Genomic DNA, 15,989 nt, shown 5'->3' with positions numbered 1-15,989 from the left:
TGCAATGTCTCCTGTATCCACTGTTCCAGGTGTGGACACCTGTATATCAGCGAGACAAAGCGCAGGCTCGGCGATCGTTTCGCTGAACACCTCCGCTTAGTCTGCCTAAACCTATCTGATCTCCAGGTTGCTAAACACTTTAACTCCCCCTCTCATTCTCACACTGACCTTTCTGTCCTGGGCCTCCTCCATTGTCAGAGTGAGGCCCAGCACAAATTGAAGGAACAGCACCCCAGCGGTATGAACATTGACTTCCCTAACTTCAAGTAACCCTTGCTTTCCCTCTCTCTCCATCCCTCCCCTTCCCAGTTCTCCGACCAGTCTTACTGTCTCCGACCACATTCTATCTCTGTTTGTTTAAGAAGGAACTGCAGATGCGGGAAAATCGAAGGTAGACAAAATGCTGGTTGAACTTCTATCTCTGTTGCTTTGTTGTTACCTTCTCCCAACGAACAATGATCTATTCTACGTCTTCCTTGATCTCCATTCCCTTTGTCCTGTTTTCACACCTTACACTTCCTTAAATATACACTTCCTTATCTATGTACCTCTCTCTCCCCTGACATCAGTCTGAAGAAGGATCTCGATCCAAAACGTCACCCATTCTTTTTCTCCAGAAATGCTGCCTGTCCCGCTGAGTTACCCAAGCATTTTGTGTCTATCTCCTGTGGCTGTCTTACTTGCAGCTTAGAAGTGTGTATACTTCAGCATCTTCATACTGAGGGTTGGTTCAGTCTATAAATTCCACCTAAATAATTAAAAATATTGCTGTCATGTAAATGACGAATTAATATTTGCCACCAAGTAACAATTCTGCTTTAAATGCCTATTCATGTACACCCACTGTACTAACAAAGCTCTAGATCTAACCACACTTTTTTTTCTGTTGTGAACAGAGGAGGTGCTGGTGGTGAGAAAATGGATAATTCTCCGCTCCGAGGGGATCTAATGGCAACGGGACTCCATGAGAGGTATGCAGTTGCTTATCATTCAGTGAGATGTGAATGTGGTTTGAGAGGAATATGTTCAAAGTGAGTTGTGTTTTACTGTTTCTTTAATAGCTGTTTTTGATGTCCATCTATCATGTTACCTCGTATACCAGCTGTTGTTATGTATTTACTGATGGAACACTTAGGTTTAGGGCATCTTTCTACTGACTTATGAGGGATCTTTCTTGAATGTCCGCACATCAGTGTTATCATTATGTGGATTAGGTCAGCTCTTGGAACAAGCAACAGCGAAATGACTTTATAAGGCATTTAATAAATGTTGGGAGCTCTAACAAAGTATTTAGAGTCCTTTATGAAGGATGAGGTTATGGAGTATTCAAAAGTTCAGGTTAAAATAGGCCGAAGCCAGCATGGCTCAAATGGGAGGTCTTGCCTGACAAATTTGATAAAATTCCTTGAAGAAGTGAATAGCAGGACAGACAATGGAGAGTCAGTAGATGTTGTTTACCTAGATTTTAAAGAAGCCTTTAATGAGGTGTCATATGGGAGGCTGCGAAGGAAGATGAGAGCCCATAGTATCAAAGGGCAAATATTAGCATGGATATCAGGTTGGCTGGATGGCAGAAGGCAAAGAGTGGCAATAAAGGGGCTATTTCTGGTTGGCTGCCAGTGACTTGCAGCGTTCCGCAGGGGTCGGTGCTGGGGCCGCTGCTCTTCACGATGTATATTAATTATTTGAATGAGGGGATTGAAGGCTTTTGGCCAAGTTTGCAGATGATACAAAAATAGGTGGAAGGGCAGGGCAGTGTAGAGAAAGCACGGACTCTGCAGAAGAATTTGGACAGGTTGGGAGAGTGGGCAGTGAAGTGGCAGTGAAGTGGCAGATGGAATATAGTGTCACAAAGTGTGGAGTCATGCATTTTGGTCGTAGGAATTAACTTGTAGATTATTTTCTAAATGGGGAGAGAATCCAGAAATCGGAAATGCAAAGGGACTTGGGAGTGCTGGTGTAGGATTCCCATAAAGTAAATCTGCAAGTCGAATCAGTGATGAAGAAAGCAAACACAATGCTAGCATTTATTTCAAGAGGGCTTTAATACAAAAACAGGGATGTAATGATGAGGCTCTGGTCAGGCCGCATTTGGAATATTGTGAGCAATTTTGGGCACCATATCTGAGGAAGGATGTGCTGGATCTGGAGAGGGTCCAGAGGAGGTTTACTAGAATGATCCCAGGAATGAGTAGGGTAACATATGATGAGCCTTTGATGGCACTGGGCCTGCACTTGCTGGAGTTTAGAAGAATGAGGAGGGACCTCATTGAAACATACTTAATAAAAAAAGGCTTGAATTGTCCTCCATTCGCTTTACCAGCTATTTTAAATCTATGTGATATTTTGTGTCAGGTCGTGTTATTTAAATGATGAGGCACTGGACCCAAGGGCTGCAGTGGAAGAGTCAAGAGTGTTTTATTGTCATGTGTCCCAGATAGAACAATGAAACTCTTACTTGCTGCAGTACAACAGAATATGTAAACATAGTACACTGTAAACAATATAATAAACGAGAGGAAAAAAAATCAGTGTGTGTGTGTATATATACACACATACTAACCAATACAGATCATATAATATATCTATATCTATATCTATATATACCTGCCACAAACATCACTCTGCAAGCCCTGAAATGGATCCCCCAAGGAAAAAGGAAATGAGGTCACCCGAGGAACAGCTGGAGAAGAGGTGTCCAGACGGAAATGTCTGAGAGTGGGCTCAACTGGGGAGATCTCGAAAGAACTGCTAATAACCGAGTGAGGTGGAGGACATTTGTCATTGGCCTATGCTTCCTAGAGGAGCAAAGGGCTTAAGAAGACGAAGAAGAAGAAGATATATACATACGTATACACATAAACCCCCACACACACGTACATACAAAAAACAAATAATAGTAGTATAATAATAATAATAGTCTACTGTAGTTCAGAGCTAATTTGAGGTTGTAGTGTTTAATAGCCTGATGGCTCTAGGGTAGAAGCTGTTCCTTAACCTGGACGTTGCTTTGGGATGTAATGTAGGCACTCTATTTGCTCACATCTAGCTCCACAAACAGCAGTATGATAATATCCAAGTGACTAGTTTTTTGTGTGGTTGACTAAGATATAAATGTTTGGCAGGGTACTGGGAGAACTCCCTAGCTTCTCTTTAAATCAAACGAAGGAATAGTTTGTGTCCAAATGAGATCCTCTATTTAATATCTCATCCAAAAAATGACAGCATTACTTTCTGTGTATTATCGAAGTGTCAACCATGGGCTTAAATGTCAGACTTCAACTCGTAAATGTATAACTCTTGTAAATGGTATCCTTGAGATGGAGCTAATGATGAGTAGTACAGAAGGGGATATGTTTTTGGCAGAACAGTTAAACCGTGAAGTGTTGATTTTCAATTATTGTTGGCATCACTGATAAGGCCAGCATTATGGCTTATCACAAATTGTCCTTGAGAAAGTATTAGTGTGATATGCTGAGAACTTTGCGTTTCCTATTGTCACGTGTAAGCTTTGCTTACATGCAATATAATCAAGTCAAAGTCGAGGACAATAGGTAGAGCAAATAGGAAGGTACAGAGTGAAGCATATGGTTCTCAGCATTGTAGTGCAACAATTCCAGAGATAAAGTCCAAGTCAAGTCAACTTTATTTGTCACATACACATGCAAGATGTGCAGTGAAATGAAAGTGGCAATGCCTGCGGATTGTGCAAAAACAACAACAGAACAGAATAGAACCAGTATTTACATTTTAGAAAAAAAAAGACACAACAGTAAATTAGTCCCTAGTGAGATAAGAGTTTACAGCCCTCATGGCCTGTGGGAAGAAACTCTGTCTCATCCTTTCTGTTTTCATAGCGTGACAGCAGAGGCGCTTGCCTGACCGTAGCAGCTGGAACAGACCGTATCTGGGTGGTAGGGGTCCCAATGTCCACAATAAGCTATAAGTGAATTGGACAGTACTCCATTTTATGGCATTTTCATCAGGATCCTGATAACGGAGGGAAGATCTACAGGAGGTTCCTTGATTTAGACCTAGCAACTACAAAGAACTGGAAATATATGTTCATGTCATAATGGTATATGACATGGAAGACATCTTGCTTTGTCTTTGTCTTTCATTGGTAGAATGCACAGGTCTGGAAGGTGAAAAGCCACAGTACACTAGGTAGATGCTACAAATGGGAGCCGCAGCCAGGAATGAATGGAGTGTTTTTTTATTGGTTACTGTTTTATCATTTTAACAGCCTACTTTTGTCTTGGATCAAAAGCAATTAGTGAGAATCTGTCCTAGAATCTTCGACTGTGACGAATGAGGTACTGCGAGGATTTGTGCTGGAGCCGGAGCTTTCCGTACTTTACTGTAGCTTTTCACCGTACCTCAGTACATGGGACAATAAACTAAACTAGTTAGTCGAGTGGACAAAATCTTAAAGTTTGTAGACCAGTGGAATTAAGACTGGCGTTGTTGAAGGGGATCGGCTAAGCTGAGGCCTTTCAGTGTTTTTTAAACTCAGTCTGTGCATCTATTCAACCTGTCTTTCATCTGGCATACTCACTACCCTCAAATCTAGCCCAGGAAATCATTATTGCAACCCCTCAGTGGCAATTAGCTTCTTTTTTAAACTGTACACAATACCCCAGGTGCAGTCTCACCGAGTCCCATTCAATTGCAGAAAGGCCTGGATGTGGCATTTTGAACATAGAACATACAGTGCAGTAACAGGCACTTCAGCCCACAATGTCTGTATTAACCATTATGCCAAGATAAACTAATCTCATCTGCCTGCACATGATTCATATCCCTCCATTCCTGCATATCCATGTGCCTGTAATATAATGTGGAAGATTGAGGCTATCCACTTTGGTGCACAATAGCAAATCGGAGTATTTGTTAAATGTTGAAAGCTTGGGTCATATCTAACTTCAAAGGGACCTTGGTGTGCATATACACAAAGACAACGAAGATCAACTGTGCAGGTGCAATAAATAATTAAGAAATAAATGGTATAATCCTTTATTATGAGGTGATTTGAATGCAAGTGTAAGGAAAGCCATCTGCAATTGAATAGGACTTGGTGAGACTGCGCCTGTGGTATTGTGCACAGTTTTAATCTCTTTACCTCAAAAAAGGGAGCTAATTGCCACTGAGGATTTGCAGTAATGATTTACTAGACTAGTTCTGATGGTGGTGAGTGTGCCAGATTGGAGACAGATTGAATAGATGCATAGACTGGGTTTAAAAAAACAAACTGAAAAGGCACACTGAGACATACAAACATCTTTAAGGATTTGTTAGGCTAAATGCAGAGGATGTTTCCCTTGGCTGAGGAGTCCAGGGTCTCAGAATAAAGGGCTTAAGATGACGATAAATTTCTTCAATGGTTAGAATTCTCTACCCCTGAAGGCTGTGGAAGCGGTCAGTGTGTATTCAAACTCGGGCCAATAGATTTCTGAACGCTATAGAGTTCGAGAGGTATTGAAATAGCACAAGTGCTGAGGTAGAAGTCATGATCCTAATGGCTGAGTAGCTGTATGGTCCCACATGATATACTCCTGTTAAAGTTCCTCTGTTTGTTGAGGTTGTAGCTGATGCGGAGGGAGGATCGGTAAAAGTGAGAATACGAGTTCAAATTTGTGAGTATTTGCTAGGATTTGAAAGAAGTTCAAGTGAAGTGTGTCTTCAGCAAGTATAGTTCTGTGGAAAGTTTGAGGGGAGGAAGACCAGAAGGTAAAGACTGTGTGGGCTGGCAAATTTGAATGATTTAAGGAGCAATTAAATTAATTGCTTCTAATGGATGGTGGTTAGAAATATCAGTGGACACAAACGAATGTTGTAATTAAATCAACAGCTGCAGATATCCTTTCTCACTGACCAACAGCCATTGCAGATGACATTTCTTCAAATAGAAAATAAAAAATATTATGACAGATCTCCTGTGCAGTTAGTTAAGTGATTAAGATGTGCGTGGATTCATTGGTATCCAGTGGATTGGACCATTGATCTGTAGAAATGATTTCAAACACCATGACAGCTGAAGAACTTAAATTCTTGTAATTAAATTAATATGGTCATTCAAGATGAATGGAGGCACAAGACTGCAGACGCTGGAAACTTGAGCAAAACATAGCAATGGAGGAACTCAGTGGGTCAGGCAGCAAATGTAGAAGGAATCGACAGGTTGACATGAAATGTCGCTTGTCCATTCACTCCTTATATGCTGCCTGATCCACTGAGTTCCTTAAGCACTTTGTTTTATTCAGATAACGTTCGGCACAGTAACAATGACCGCCAAAGGACCAGCATTTTGAAAAATGGGTTATCTTAAAGGGCCAGTCCCACTACTCGATTTTTTTCGGCGACTTGTCGGCACCCGTCATAGTCACACCAGGTTGACGAAAATTTTCAACATGTTGAAAATCCAGCGGCGACCAGTAAAAGGTACGACTCTTTGGGCGACTATTCACCACCAAACAGGCGTCACCCTTTTTCACCCACATGTCGGTGAAGGGTGCCAGCAAATCGCCAAAAAAAATTGCATAAGTGAGTCAGGCCCTTTAGTCTTTTGACGTGTGTGGCTGCATGTGGATGACCCTTAACTGACTATGTGAGGGAGCAGTTGGGGAAGGGCAATGAATGCTGGTTTTACGAGCGATATCTATGTCCTGTGAATTAATATATAAAGTAAAAGTCACTGTTGCTCAGTCAAGGCATCAGATTGCTGTGCCAGCAACTATTTTGCCTGTACTAATACAGAGTAAGATCCAGGAAATGCGGCTAGCTTGACGGATATGCGACTGAGGTTGGCCCAGGCATCCTGCTGCTTATTTTGTGATCATGTGAGAAATTTGTATAATTAAATATATCTTAATGTTTATTTAGATATTTCTACCATTTGCATTTGCTGAACATTTAATGGTACAAATGTTCATGCTTTAAGTTTGCTCTTGTGATATTTATTTCTATATTATGTTATGAATGAAACGTTTATTTTTCTCTTCCTTTTCCTGGTGGGGGTGTTCCCCCTCTGGACCTTAATGACTAGTCATGACTGCTGCTGGGGATGGTCCAGGTGTATTGAGCTCCGTTTGAATCTGGAGGGTCGTAATGCTGTTCTGCGAACATTTCATTGAACCTCATTGGATCGGCTGAGGCAACCACAGGCAGAAAGGGAAGTGGGATTAACGTGGAAAGTAAACGGAAGCTCGGTTTCAAGCAGACTGAGCTTCCAGCAAAGCAAAATTCAGCAAGGCAATCATCCAGTCTGTTGGGGTGGGCTCTGAAGGGTAGAGGAAATTGCATTGTAAACAGCAAATATATCATTGAAAGTAAATATCCGTTCCACAGAGAAGGTTTGCTTTTGACTTTGGAAGGGGGAAAGGAAGGAGATTAAAATACAGATGTTGCATCTTCTGTGCCTCTGAGACAATGGTGTGCGAAGGGGAATAGGCAATAGGTCGGAACCCTTTTATCGAATCAACATTGCACTGATGATGATAGAATTGATACTATCACAAAACAGATACTCATCAACTTCCTTTGGAAGGACTTGGTTAAGATAGCATGAAATTCCAGAACTCTGTTCCAAATTCTCCACTCTATGGTCTCTTCATTTGAGAAGGGACATTCTTACTATTGAGGGAGTGCAGCGTAGGTTCACCAGATTAATTCCCGGGATGGCGGGACTGACATATGATGAAAGAATGGATCAACTGGGCTTATTACTGGAATTTAGAAGGATGAGTGGGAATTTTATAGAAACATGTAAAATGTTCCCCGTGTTGGTGGAGTCCAGAGCCAGGGGTCACAGTTTAAGAATAAGGGGTAGGCTATTTAGGACTGAGATGAGGAAAAACCTTTTTCACCCAGAGAGTTGTGAATCTGTGGAATTCTTTGCCACAGAAGGCAGTGGAGGCCAATTCACTGGATGCATTCAAGAGAGAGTTAGATATAGTTAGGGCTTCTGGAATCAAGGGATATGGGGAGAAAGCAGGAACTGGGTACTGATTCTGGATGATCAGCCATGATCATGTTGAATGGCGGTGCTGGCTCGAAGGGCCGAATGGCCTAACCCTGGCCTATTTTCTATGTCTATGAAACAGATAAAGGGTTGGAAGGGCAGTGTTATCTGCAGCCAGTTGAGAGCTGGAAATCAGCAGCATGATAATAAGGTGTTCCAGTTAGAGGTAAGAGCTGAAAGTGGTACTAATGCATTCATTAATGTACCTAGGGGAAATAGTGAGTGATCAGATAGATCTACATTTGGATGAAAAAAACAGACCCAAATCATCAGCCAGAGGCAATAGCTGTAAATTGCACTGCCGTTTATCTTTGGAGGAAGTGAGCGAGTCAACGCAATGCAAGAACTTCTAAAAATTCGTTTGAATTGAACCACACTAAGCTGAAATTGTTTTCTCAGTGAAGAACTTCTCCTTTACCTCCACTCACTTCTTTCAAACAAAGGCTGGGAGGAAGCTCTCGAATGGAACGAAACTGATATTGTGGATTGGAGAAACTAAATGGTTTTGTTCCTATAATGTGTATTCCATGTCATTGTAAACACTTAGACCATTTCCATTTTTAAACCTAAGGTTATATAAACTGCCATCATCCAACCTATCAGAATAATTAACACAAAAAAAAGCTGGAGAAACTCAGCGGGTGCAGCAGCATCTATGGAGCGAAGGAAATAGGCAACGTTTCGGGCCGAAACCCTTCTTCAGACTGAAGGAGTCTGACGGAGTCTGAAGAAGGGTTTCGGCCTGAAACGTTGCCTATTTCCTTAACTCCATAGATGCTGCTGCACCCGCTGAGTTTCTCCAGCTTTTTCTTGTGTACCTTTGATTTTCCAGCGTCTGCAGTTCCTTCTTGAACAGAATAATTAACACCTTTGGTGGTGATAGTTTTCAAGTGAATCCACAATTTCATCTTTCCAAAGTAATATATCCTTGGTTTTGGAGCTCAAATTGAATGCAGTTTTACAGAGGAAATATTTTTCATCTAATTGCAATAGAATTTGTGTTTTTGTTAGTTGTATTGTCGCCGAGATGTTTTCAGTTTTGGGCACTTGGGAGCATGACATGAATCACAGGACTTCTTATAGGTGTTTTGCCTTCCAGGCATATTCCAAAGTCACTTTTACATTGCAGGCTAGGGCAAAAGAAACGTTTTATTGTTTTGATATTTCTAAGAGGATGATAAACGTTGCTGTTATGGTGGAGAAATTGTTTCCCTACCACCATTAAATTCTCACTTCCATCATAAAAACAAAAAATTGCTCGGAACACTCAACAAGTTAACTTGAAACTGTAACAATTTCGTCCTGACCAGATCTTTTCTTTTTTTATGTATGATTTCTGAATTTTTTTAGTTTTATATCCCTCTTCATTGGTCTGTTGTTGCTGCCAAAGTCTATGAACAGTAAATGCGACACTTGTTCACCTGCACAATGATCATTTAGGGATCAATAGTTTTTCTTTTCTTCTAATGTTTACTGGCTTTCAGGAATTCAGCAAGTGTTCTCTGTAAGTATAGCTTGCAGATATTTCAAATGTGATGACAGAGTTAAGAGAATTGCCAGTACCAACTGCTAATAAAACTATCCTTCTGAGTATTGTGCATTGCCTTTCACAGCTGCTACATTGTACTGTTCACACTAAACATTATTGATTTAACCGCTTAACGTTGTAATACAGCAATCAGTTGATTTGTAGACTCAAGGAACTGCAGATGCTAGTTTACAATCAAAGAAAGTGCAGTAGTAACTCAGCAGGTCAGGCAGCAATTCTGGAGGACAGAAATATGGATGTCCTCCAGAGATACTGCCAAGTCTGAAGAAGGTCCCAACCCTATCCAAATTTTCAGGATATACATACTTTACAAAAAAAAATAGTATACATCCATCATCAGTAATGGAGATCTGGGTGAACTCTGGGACTGGAGGAGCCACTTGTTTCACAGATGCTTCCTTTTGTGTGGGCCATTCCATCTCTCCCCCCACCTTTCCAAACAGGCAGCACAGCATGTGGCACACATTGAGGACACTCAAGGCGCATGTGGGAAGCATGAGGAATGGAGTTCTCCAACACATTGCTTATGTTAGTCATGAACATAGCAGAACTTGAGTAGCTTATGGCATTTTAGTGAGATGATGACCCATTAAATTGTTGGGCGCAAATTAGTTTTAACAATGACATGGTGAAGATATGATATGTTCAGAGAACTTTGATTATTAATGCAGTCATGGCTGACAACTTGTGTTTAGCAAAAATTTTTAAATATTCTTTTGGAATTCTTCTTGAAATGATTCTTCAAAATGTGTTTATTGAATCTGAAATTTGCAGGGGAGGAACATTTAAAGTTGGAAAGGGTGTAGGTACCAGAGGAGGTATGCATTTCGCACAATTGTTTGGCTTCTTCAGTTTTAAAATCTTCAATAATTAAGTGTTAGCGAAATGTATTACAGGTATACTGATGTTAAATTAATTTAAAAAAAAACCCAACTACTCACCTTCCCCTTAGTCTCCTTATCTGCATTTTTAGGATCTGTGGGCGGAAGGGCCCTGCTTCCACAGTGTATCTCAAAGTCTAAGGTAAAGCAATGACTTAAGCGTGCACTGGTGACTGTGGGAGTTGCAGACTGAGTTAATGGCTGAAAGCTGGCAACTTTGGTCAGAGCCACTGAATCCACTCCAACATTGATCCCATTAGGTTTATATAACAAACAGAAGATATTTCCATTTCATGAAAATAGGAGCAGGAGTATGCCTTCTGGCCTGTCGGTCCTTTAATATGATCATGGCTGATCTATGCAGGCCTCATTTCTCCATACCCCTCTCTTGCTCGATATATCTCCACTTTACTCACTTTAAATGCTTCTCATGATCCAGCTTCCCTCACCTGCCAGAGTAGAGAATTAATGGCTGATGTTTCGGGTCACTGAAGATCAGTCTGAAGAAGAGTCTTGACCCGAAACGTCACCCATTCCTTCTCTCCAGAGATGCAGAGCTGCTGCGTGTCCTGCTGAGTTACTCCAGCGTTTTGTGTCTATCTTTGATTTAAACCAGCATCTGCTGTTCTTTCCTACACAGAGCAGAGAATTACACAGATTCACCATCTCCTTATAGTTACAATATATTTGTTTAAATAAAGGGAGCAGTATTTCAGCTGAGGACTCCAGTTAAAACTGAGATGGATATTTGATCTGTAGGGATACTGATGGCTATGGGGAATAGATGAGGGGGCCGCAATCAAATAAGCTTGATCTTAACGAATTATGCATTCAACTTGAGGGCCTTTATGGAAATACTCCTTTTTAATGTCAGATTGAGAGATGGTGCTGCTGAAGGCTTTGCTGTTTGGAGGCTGCTTTATTCTTGATTGTATTCAGTTTTCTGAGTGTCACTGGAGCTCAGTCATCCAGGTAAATGGGGCGTATTCCTTCACAATCCTTCCCTGTGAATTGTGCTGTAGAGTTTGGAAATTAGAGGGTGTCATTCAACATGCTTCTGACTGACTTTTGTAGTTCTGTACACTTGGTTAGTCTAAGTGACAACTAATTTACAGATCAGAAGGGATTTTGCGAATTAATGCTGAATTTTAGTGTAATCCTAAATTAGGCAGCAAATAAAAGAACAAATACTCTATTCATTGTATAAATAAAGAACATTTGTTACATGGAAAGCAGGGACATAATTTTTAAAAGTTTTGTTTTGCTCCTGTAATATTTTATTCCTTTTTCGATCATCTTAGCCCAGGGCAATGACCACAGTTACCTGGGTCTGTAATCTTTTAGTTTGGAGGTTCTTGAGTACTGGTCAGCTCGATGTTCCAGAAACATATCTGGGTGTTGTACGTGATATCTGCTTGTTTTCTAAACTCTGTCCAACACACATTGCTTGATTAGTTAAGCTGATTTTACAATTTGCTTTTGGCTATGGCAATGACATCATGCCTCAGCTGCACAGCGCTCTTGCAATCATGTGGATCCTTTTTATGAACATCAGTATGTAAATCCTTTGTAATTGGCAGGGGGATGAGTATTCATGGGAGCTGCCTACCTGGCTATCTTGACTCCAAATAGGCATAGTATATTCTGTCTTTTTCTCACGTAATCCATTCTGAAGTAGTGTGCTAGAGAATGTAATTAGGCATAAACCAGAAATAGTTAACAACTCCTCCTTAAATGAAGCCAAAAAAATGCCTTGGTAATATTAGTCAGAACCAAAAGGAAATTTATTAAAAGGGTAGGTTTTATGGAATGCCTGGAGGGAGGAAGCATAAAGTTGGAGAAGTTTTGGTAGGGAATTCCAGAGCTGTAGGCTATGATATCTATTGACAAGGCTCTAACAGAGAGCTGATTTACGCTTGAGGATGGTTCACGTGCCAGAATTGGAATACAGATATTTAATTGTAGATCTGGGGGAAAGGGGGACGGCAAGGTTGTGTAAGGAATGAAAAAATAGGATAAGGATTTAAACACCTACTCGTTGCTTAACTTGGAACAACCGTAGGCCAGAAGTTTGACAGTACCTTCCTCATTATTAATGGAGGTGTATTTTGTGGGCATGTCGTGATCAAAAAGCACCAAAAATGAGGATGTTAAGAAATCTGGAATAAAAACTAATATTGGGAATATTCATGAAGTGTGTGCCCATGTGTCTGTGTGTGTGTGTGTGTGCGCGCGCATGGTAAAAATTGATCAACCTGGTGTATTTGGACAATAAATGGATTGGAAGAATTAAGTAATTACACTGTAGAGGATGCAGAGGATCCTGTAAGAAAGTTGTCTGGATTGGGAAACTCCTAAGAGGAAAGAAGGGATAAACTGCAGTTGTTTTCTTTGGTACATGGGAGACCTAAATGAGATGTGTTATATAAAATAATAGATGAACAGGAAGGAGTTATTTCCCTAAAGACGTATCAAAACCAAGTGCATGGACCTATTGATATATAGTGTGAAACGGGCTCTTCGGCCCAACTTGTCCACACTGGCCGACATGTCCGAGCTACACTAGTCCCACCTGCCTGTGTTTTGTCCATATGCCTCCTAAACTGTCCTATCCAAGTACCTGTCTAACCGTTTCTTAAACGTTGCGATAGTCCCAGCCTCAACTACCTCCTCTGGCAGCTTGTTCCATACGCACACTTTATGTGAAAAAGTTACCCCTCAGATTCCTATTAAAGCTTTTCCTCTTCACCTTAAATCTATGTCCTCTGGTCCTCAATTCACCTACTCTGGGCAAGAGACTGGGCATCTACCCGATCTATTGCTCTCATGATTTTATACACCTCTATAAGATCACCCCTCATCTTCCCACGCTCCAGGGAATAGAGTCCCAGCCTACTCAACCTCTCCCTATAGCTCAGACCCTCTAGTCCTGGTAACATCCTTGTAAATCTTCTCTGTACCCTTTCCAGCTTGACAACATCTTTCCTATAACATGGTGGCCAGAACTGAACACAATACTCTAAATGCAGTCTCACCAATATCTTATACAACTGCAACATGACCTCCAAGTTCAATACTCAATACTCTGGCTGATGAAAGCCAATGTACTAAATGCATTTTTGACCACCTTATCTACCTGTGACTGGGCCTTCAAGGAACCATGCACCGCAACTACTAGATTCCTCTGCTCTACAACACCCCCCATGGGGTAATCTAATGCATTGCAATCTCCTTACAAAACTGTCAGGTTCCCAGTGAGTGCAATGGAAAACCAACAAGGTCTAATGTTTATGTCTTGGCATTTGCAGTGAACTACTGACTCTGTTTTACTTGTTGCCCAGAGAACATTTTTTTGACACAGTGAAAATGTTAAGAAACAGACAAATTTGACAAGAGGGTGATATGGAGCCCAGTGGCAGGAAGAGTAGAGGTCAACTGGAGATTACTATTTGTTTTGTGGCTTGATGTCTTTTTCTGTTTGACTTTTCATAATGGACAACTCACAAACATTATGTGCATTGCGACAATTGTCCGCTATCATCAAAATGGCCAGAAACTGAATGGGATTTGGACTGAATTATTAAATTAGTGTATCTGCTGCCTCAGAGTGATGCTACTTATACAAACTCTACCACAGCTAGCGTTCCTCCTCAAAATCCTGATTATTGTGCTTTATCTGACCATTAGGCCGCAGAAGTAGACTTTATGTTACTTAAGATGTGCCTGATCAGATCATTATAAAATGAATCCCTTTTGAGAGAGGGCATGTCGACGGTACTAACGAAACACTTTGATCTTTACTAATGCAGCTGTTGATGGAGTCACTACAAATGAAGATCTTTTGAGATTTAGGATACAAATATAAAGCTATAAAAAGCAGAAATAGCTCTTGAAATGACAACAAGAGTGTAGAATTGTTTCATCATCTACGCTGAAGCCCCATGGTTATGTGATTTTTCCCCCTAATTTCATTAAGAACTTTCCAAAAACTGCTTCATTTAAATTAAAGCTGGTGTTTGCACTGAACCAGAAGTTGGTTTTTCCGGTTGGCGCCGCGACACTGTTGCAGCGGCCGCTACAGCCTGTCTGTCTTTTTTTTAAAATTTTTTTGTCTAGTTAAATGTAGTTGTTGTGTTTTTTTTATACTGTTTTTAACTGTGTATATGTGGGGGGGGGAGGGGTAAACTTTTAAAATCTCTTCCCTGTCGGTTCTCCGTTGTCGTTGGGGCCTAGCACCGTGGAGCGGCCTCCAACCGGAACGACCTGGGGGTTCCAGTCGCGGAGCCTGCGGAGCTGTGGACTTACCATCGTGGGGCTGGCCGGCCTCGGAGCGTGGTGGCTCCCTGCTGCGGCACGACTCCGGAGCTCGGAGGCTCGAGCAATGCAGATTCTGTGGACTGTGATATCGGGAACTCGCGGGTCCGGGTGGGAGACCGCTCTTAGGAGCTCCCGCAACGCAACTTCTCCAGCCCGTGTCGCGGGGTTGGAACGACCCGGAGCGGGACCGTACATCGCCCGGCGCGGCTTTAATGGCCGCGGGACATTCCAGCGCCCGCCGGGGGCTCCAACATTGTGACATTTAGACCTGGAGCGGGGCCGTACATCGCCCGGCGCGGCCTAAAATGGTCGTGGGACTTACCATCGCCCGCCTGGGGCTTCAACATCGGGAGAAAAATGGAGAGCAGGGGAGAGAAAAGATTTTGCCTTCCATCACAGTGAGGAGGAGGTTCACTGTGATGGATGTTTGTGTGAATTAAATTGGTTGTGTGTCGAGTAGGAATCGTTTTTGTTTGTATGGCTGTAAAAACAGAGTTTCGTTCGAGCCTCACTGAGGTTCAAATGACAATAAGTATTGTATTGTATTGTATTTTAGGCCTATTTTATTTGGAGACATTCGTGTGCCATGCCAACCATAGAGCCTGAGGCAGAGCTGGTGTATTTAAATGGGCAGGTAGAGTACTTTACAATTATTAGTGATGCTGTCAATGGTATTGATGGCCGAGCAAGGTGCAAGTGCATTTCGCAAGACATTTTATGGCTGGGTTGCTCCTTGTCTACGACTATTTTTCATTTAAGCATTTTCAATCTTTGTGCAGTATCAAAGAGCATTTCACGATTCACTTGATGAATGGGCCAAGGTCAATTGTTGCAATGTTTGTGTGATTTTTCAATGAGGAGATGCTGTCCTATAATCTTTTGGGGAAAATGTTCAGTAATTGAGGTGAGGCTTACAGAGAAAACTATTAAAATGTTTCTACCTGTTTTTCTACATGTTGGTAGACAAAAGTGCTGGAGAAACTCAGCGGGTGGAGTAGCATCTATGGAGCGAAGGAAATAGGCAACGTTTCGGGCCAAAACCCTTCTTCAGACTGATGTAGGGTGGGGGGGGGGGCGGGGAGAAGAAAGGAAAAAGGAAGAGGAGGAGCCCGAGCGCTGAGGGAGAGCTGAGGAGACAGTAAAGGCCACCGGAAATTGGAGAATTCAATGTTTATGCCGCTAGGGTGCAGAATATTGCTTTTACAGTTGGGATTAAACAATA

General features: G+C 41.7%; 1 protein-coding gene across 3 annotated transcripts in view; it reads left to right on the top strand.

Annotated features, from left to right (window-relative positions):
- The window catches only part of LOC116979253 (kelch-like protein 13), a 184,640-nt gene that overhangs the window by 53,700 nt on the left and 114,951 nt on the right, over positions 1-15,989 (top strand). For all 3 annotated transcript variants that reach the window (XM_033030855.1, XM_033030858.1, XM_033030854.1), the window contains one exon: positions 897-971. In XM_033030855.1, coding sequence (XP_032886746.1) covers positions 897-971 — 75 coding nt within the window. The remainder of the gene's footprint in view (positions 1-896; positions 972-15,989) is intronic.

Source organism: Amblyraja radiata, chromosome 12 (assembly GCF_010909765.2).
Source record: "Amblyraja radiata isolate CabotCenter1 chromosome 12, sAmbRad1.1.pri, whole genome shotgun sequence".
NCBI classification, from domain to species: domain Eukaryota; kingdom Metazoa; phylum Chordata; class Chondrichthyes; order Rajiformes; family Rajidae; genus Amblyraja; species Amblyraja radiata.
This window is presented reverse-complemented; position numbering and strand designations above follow the sequence as displayed.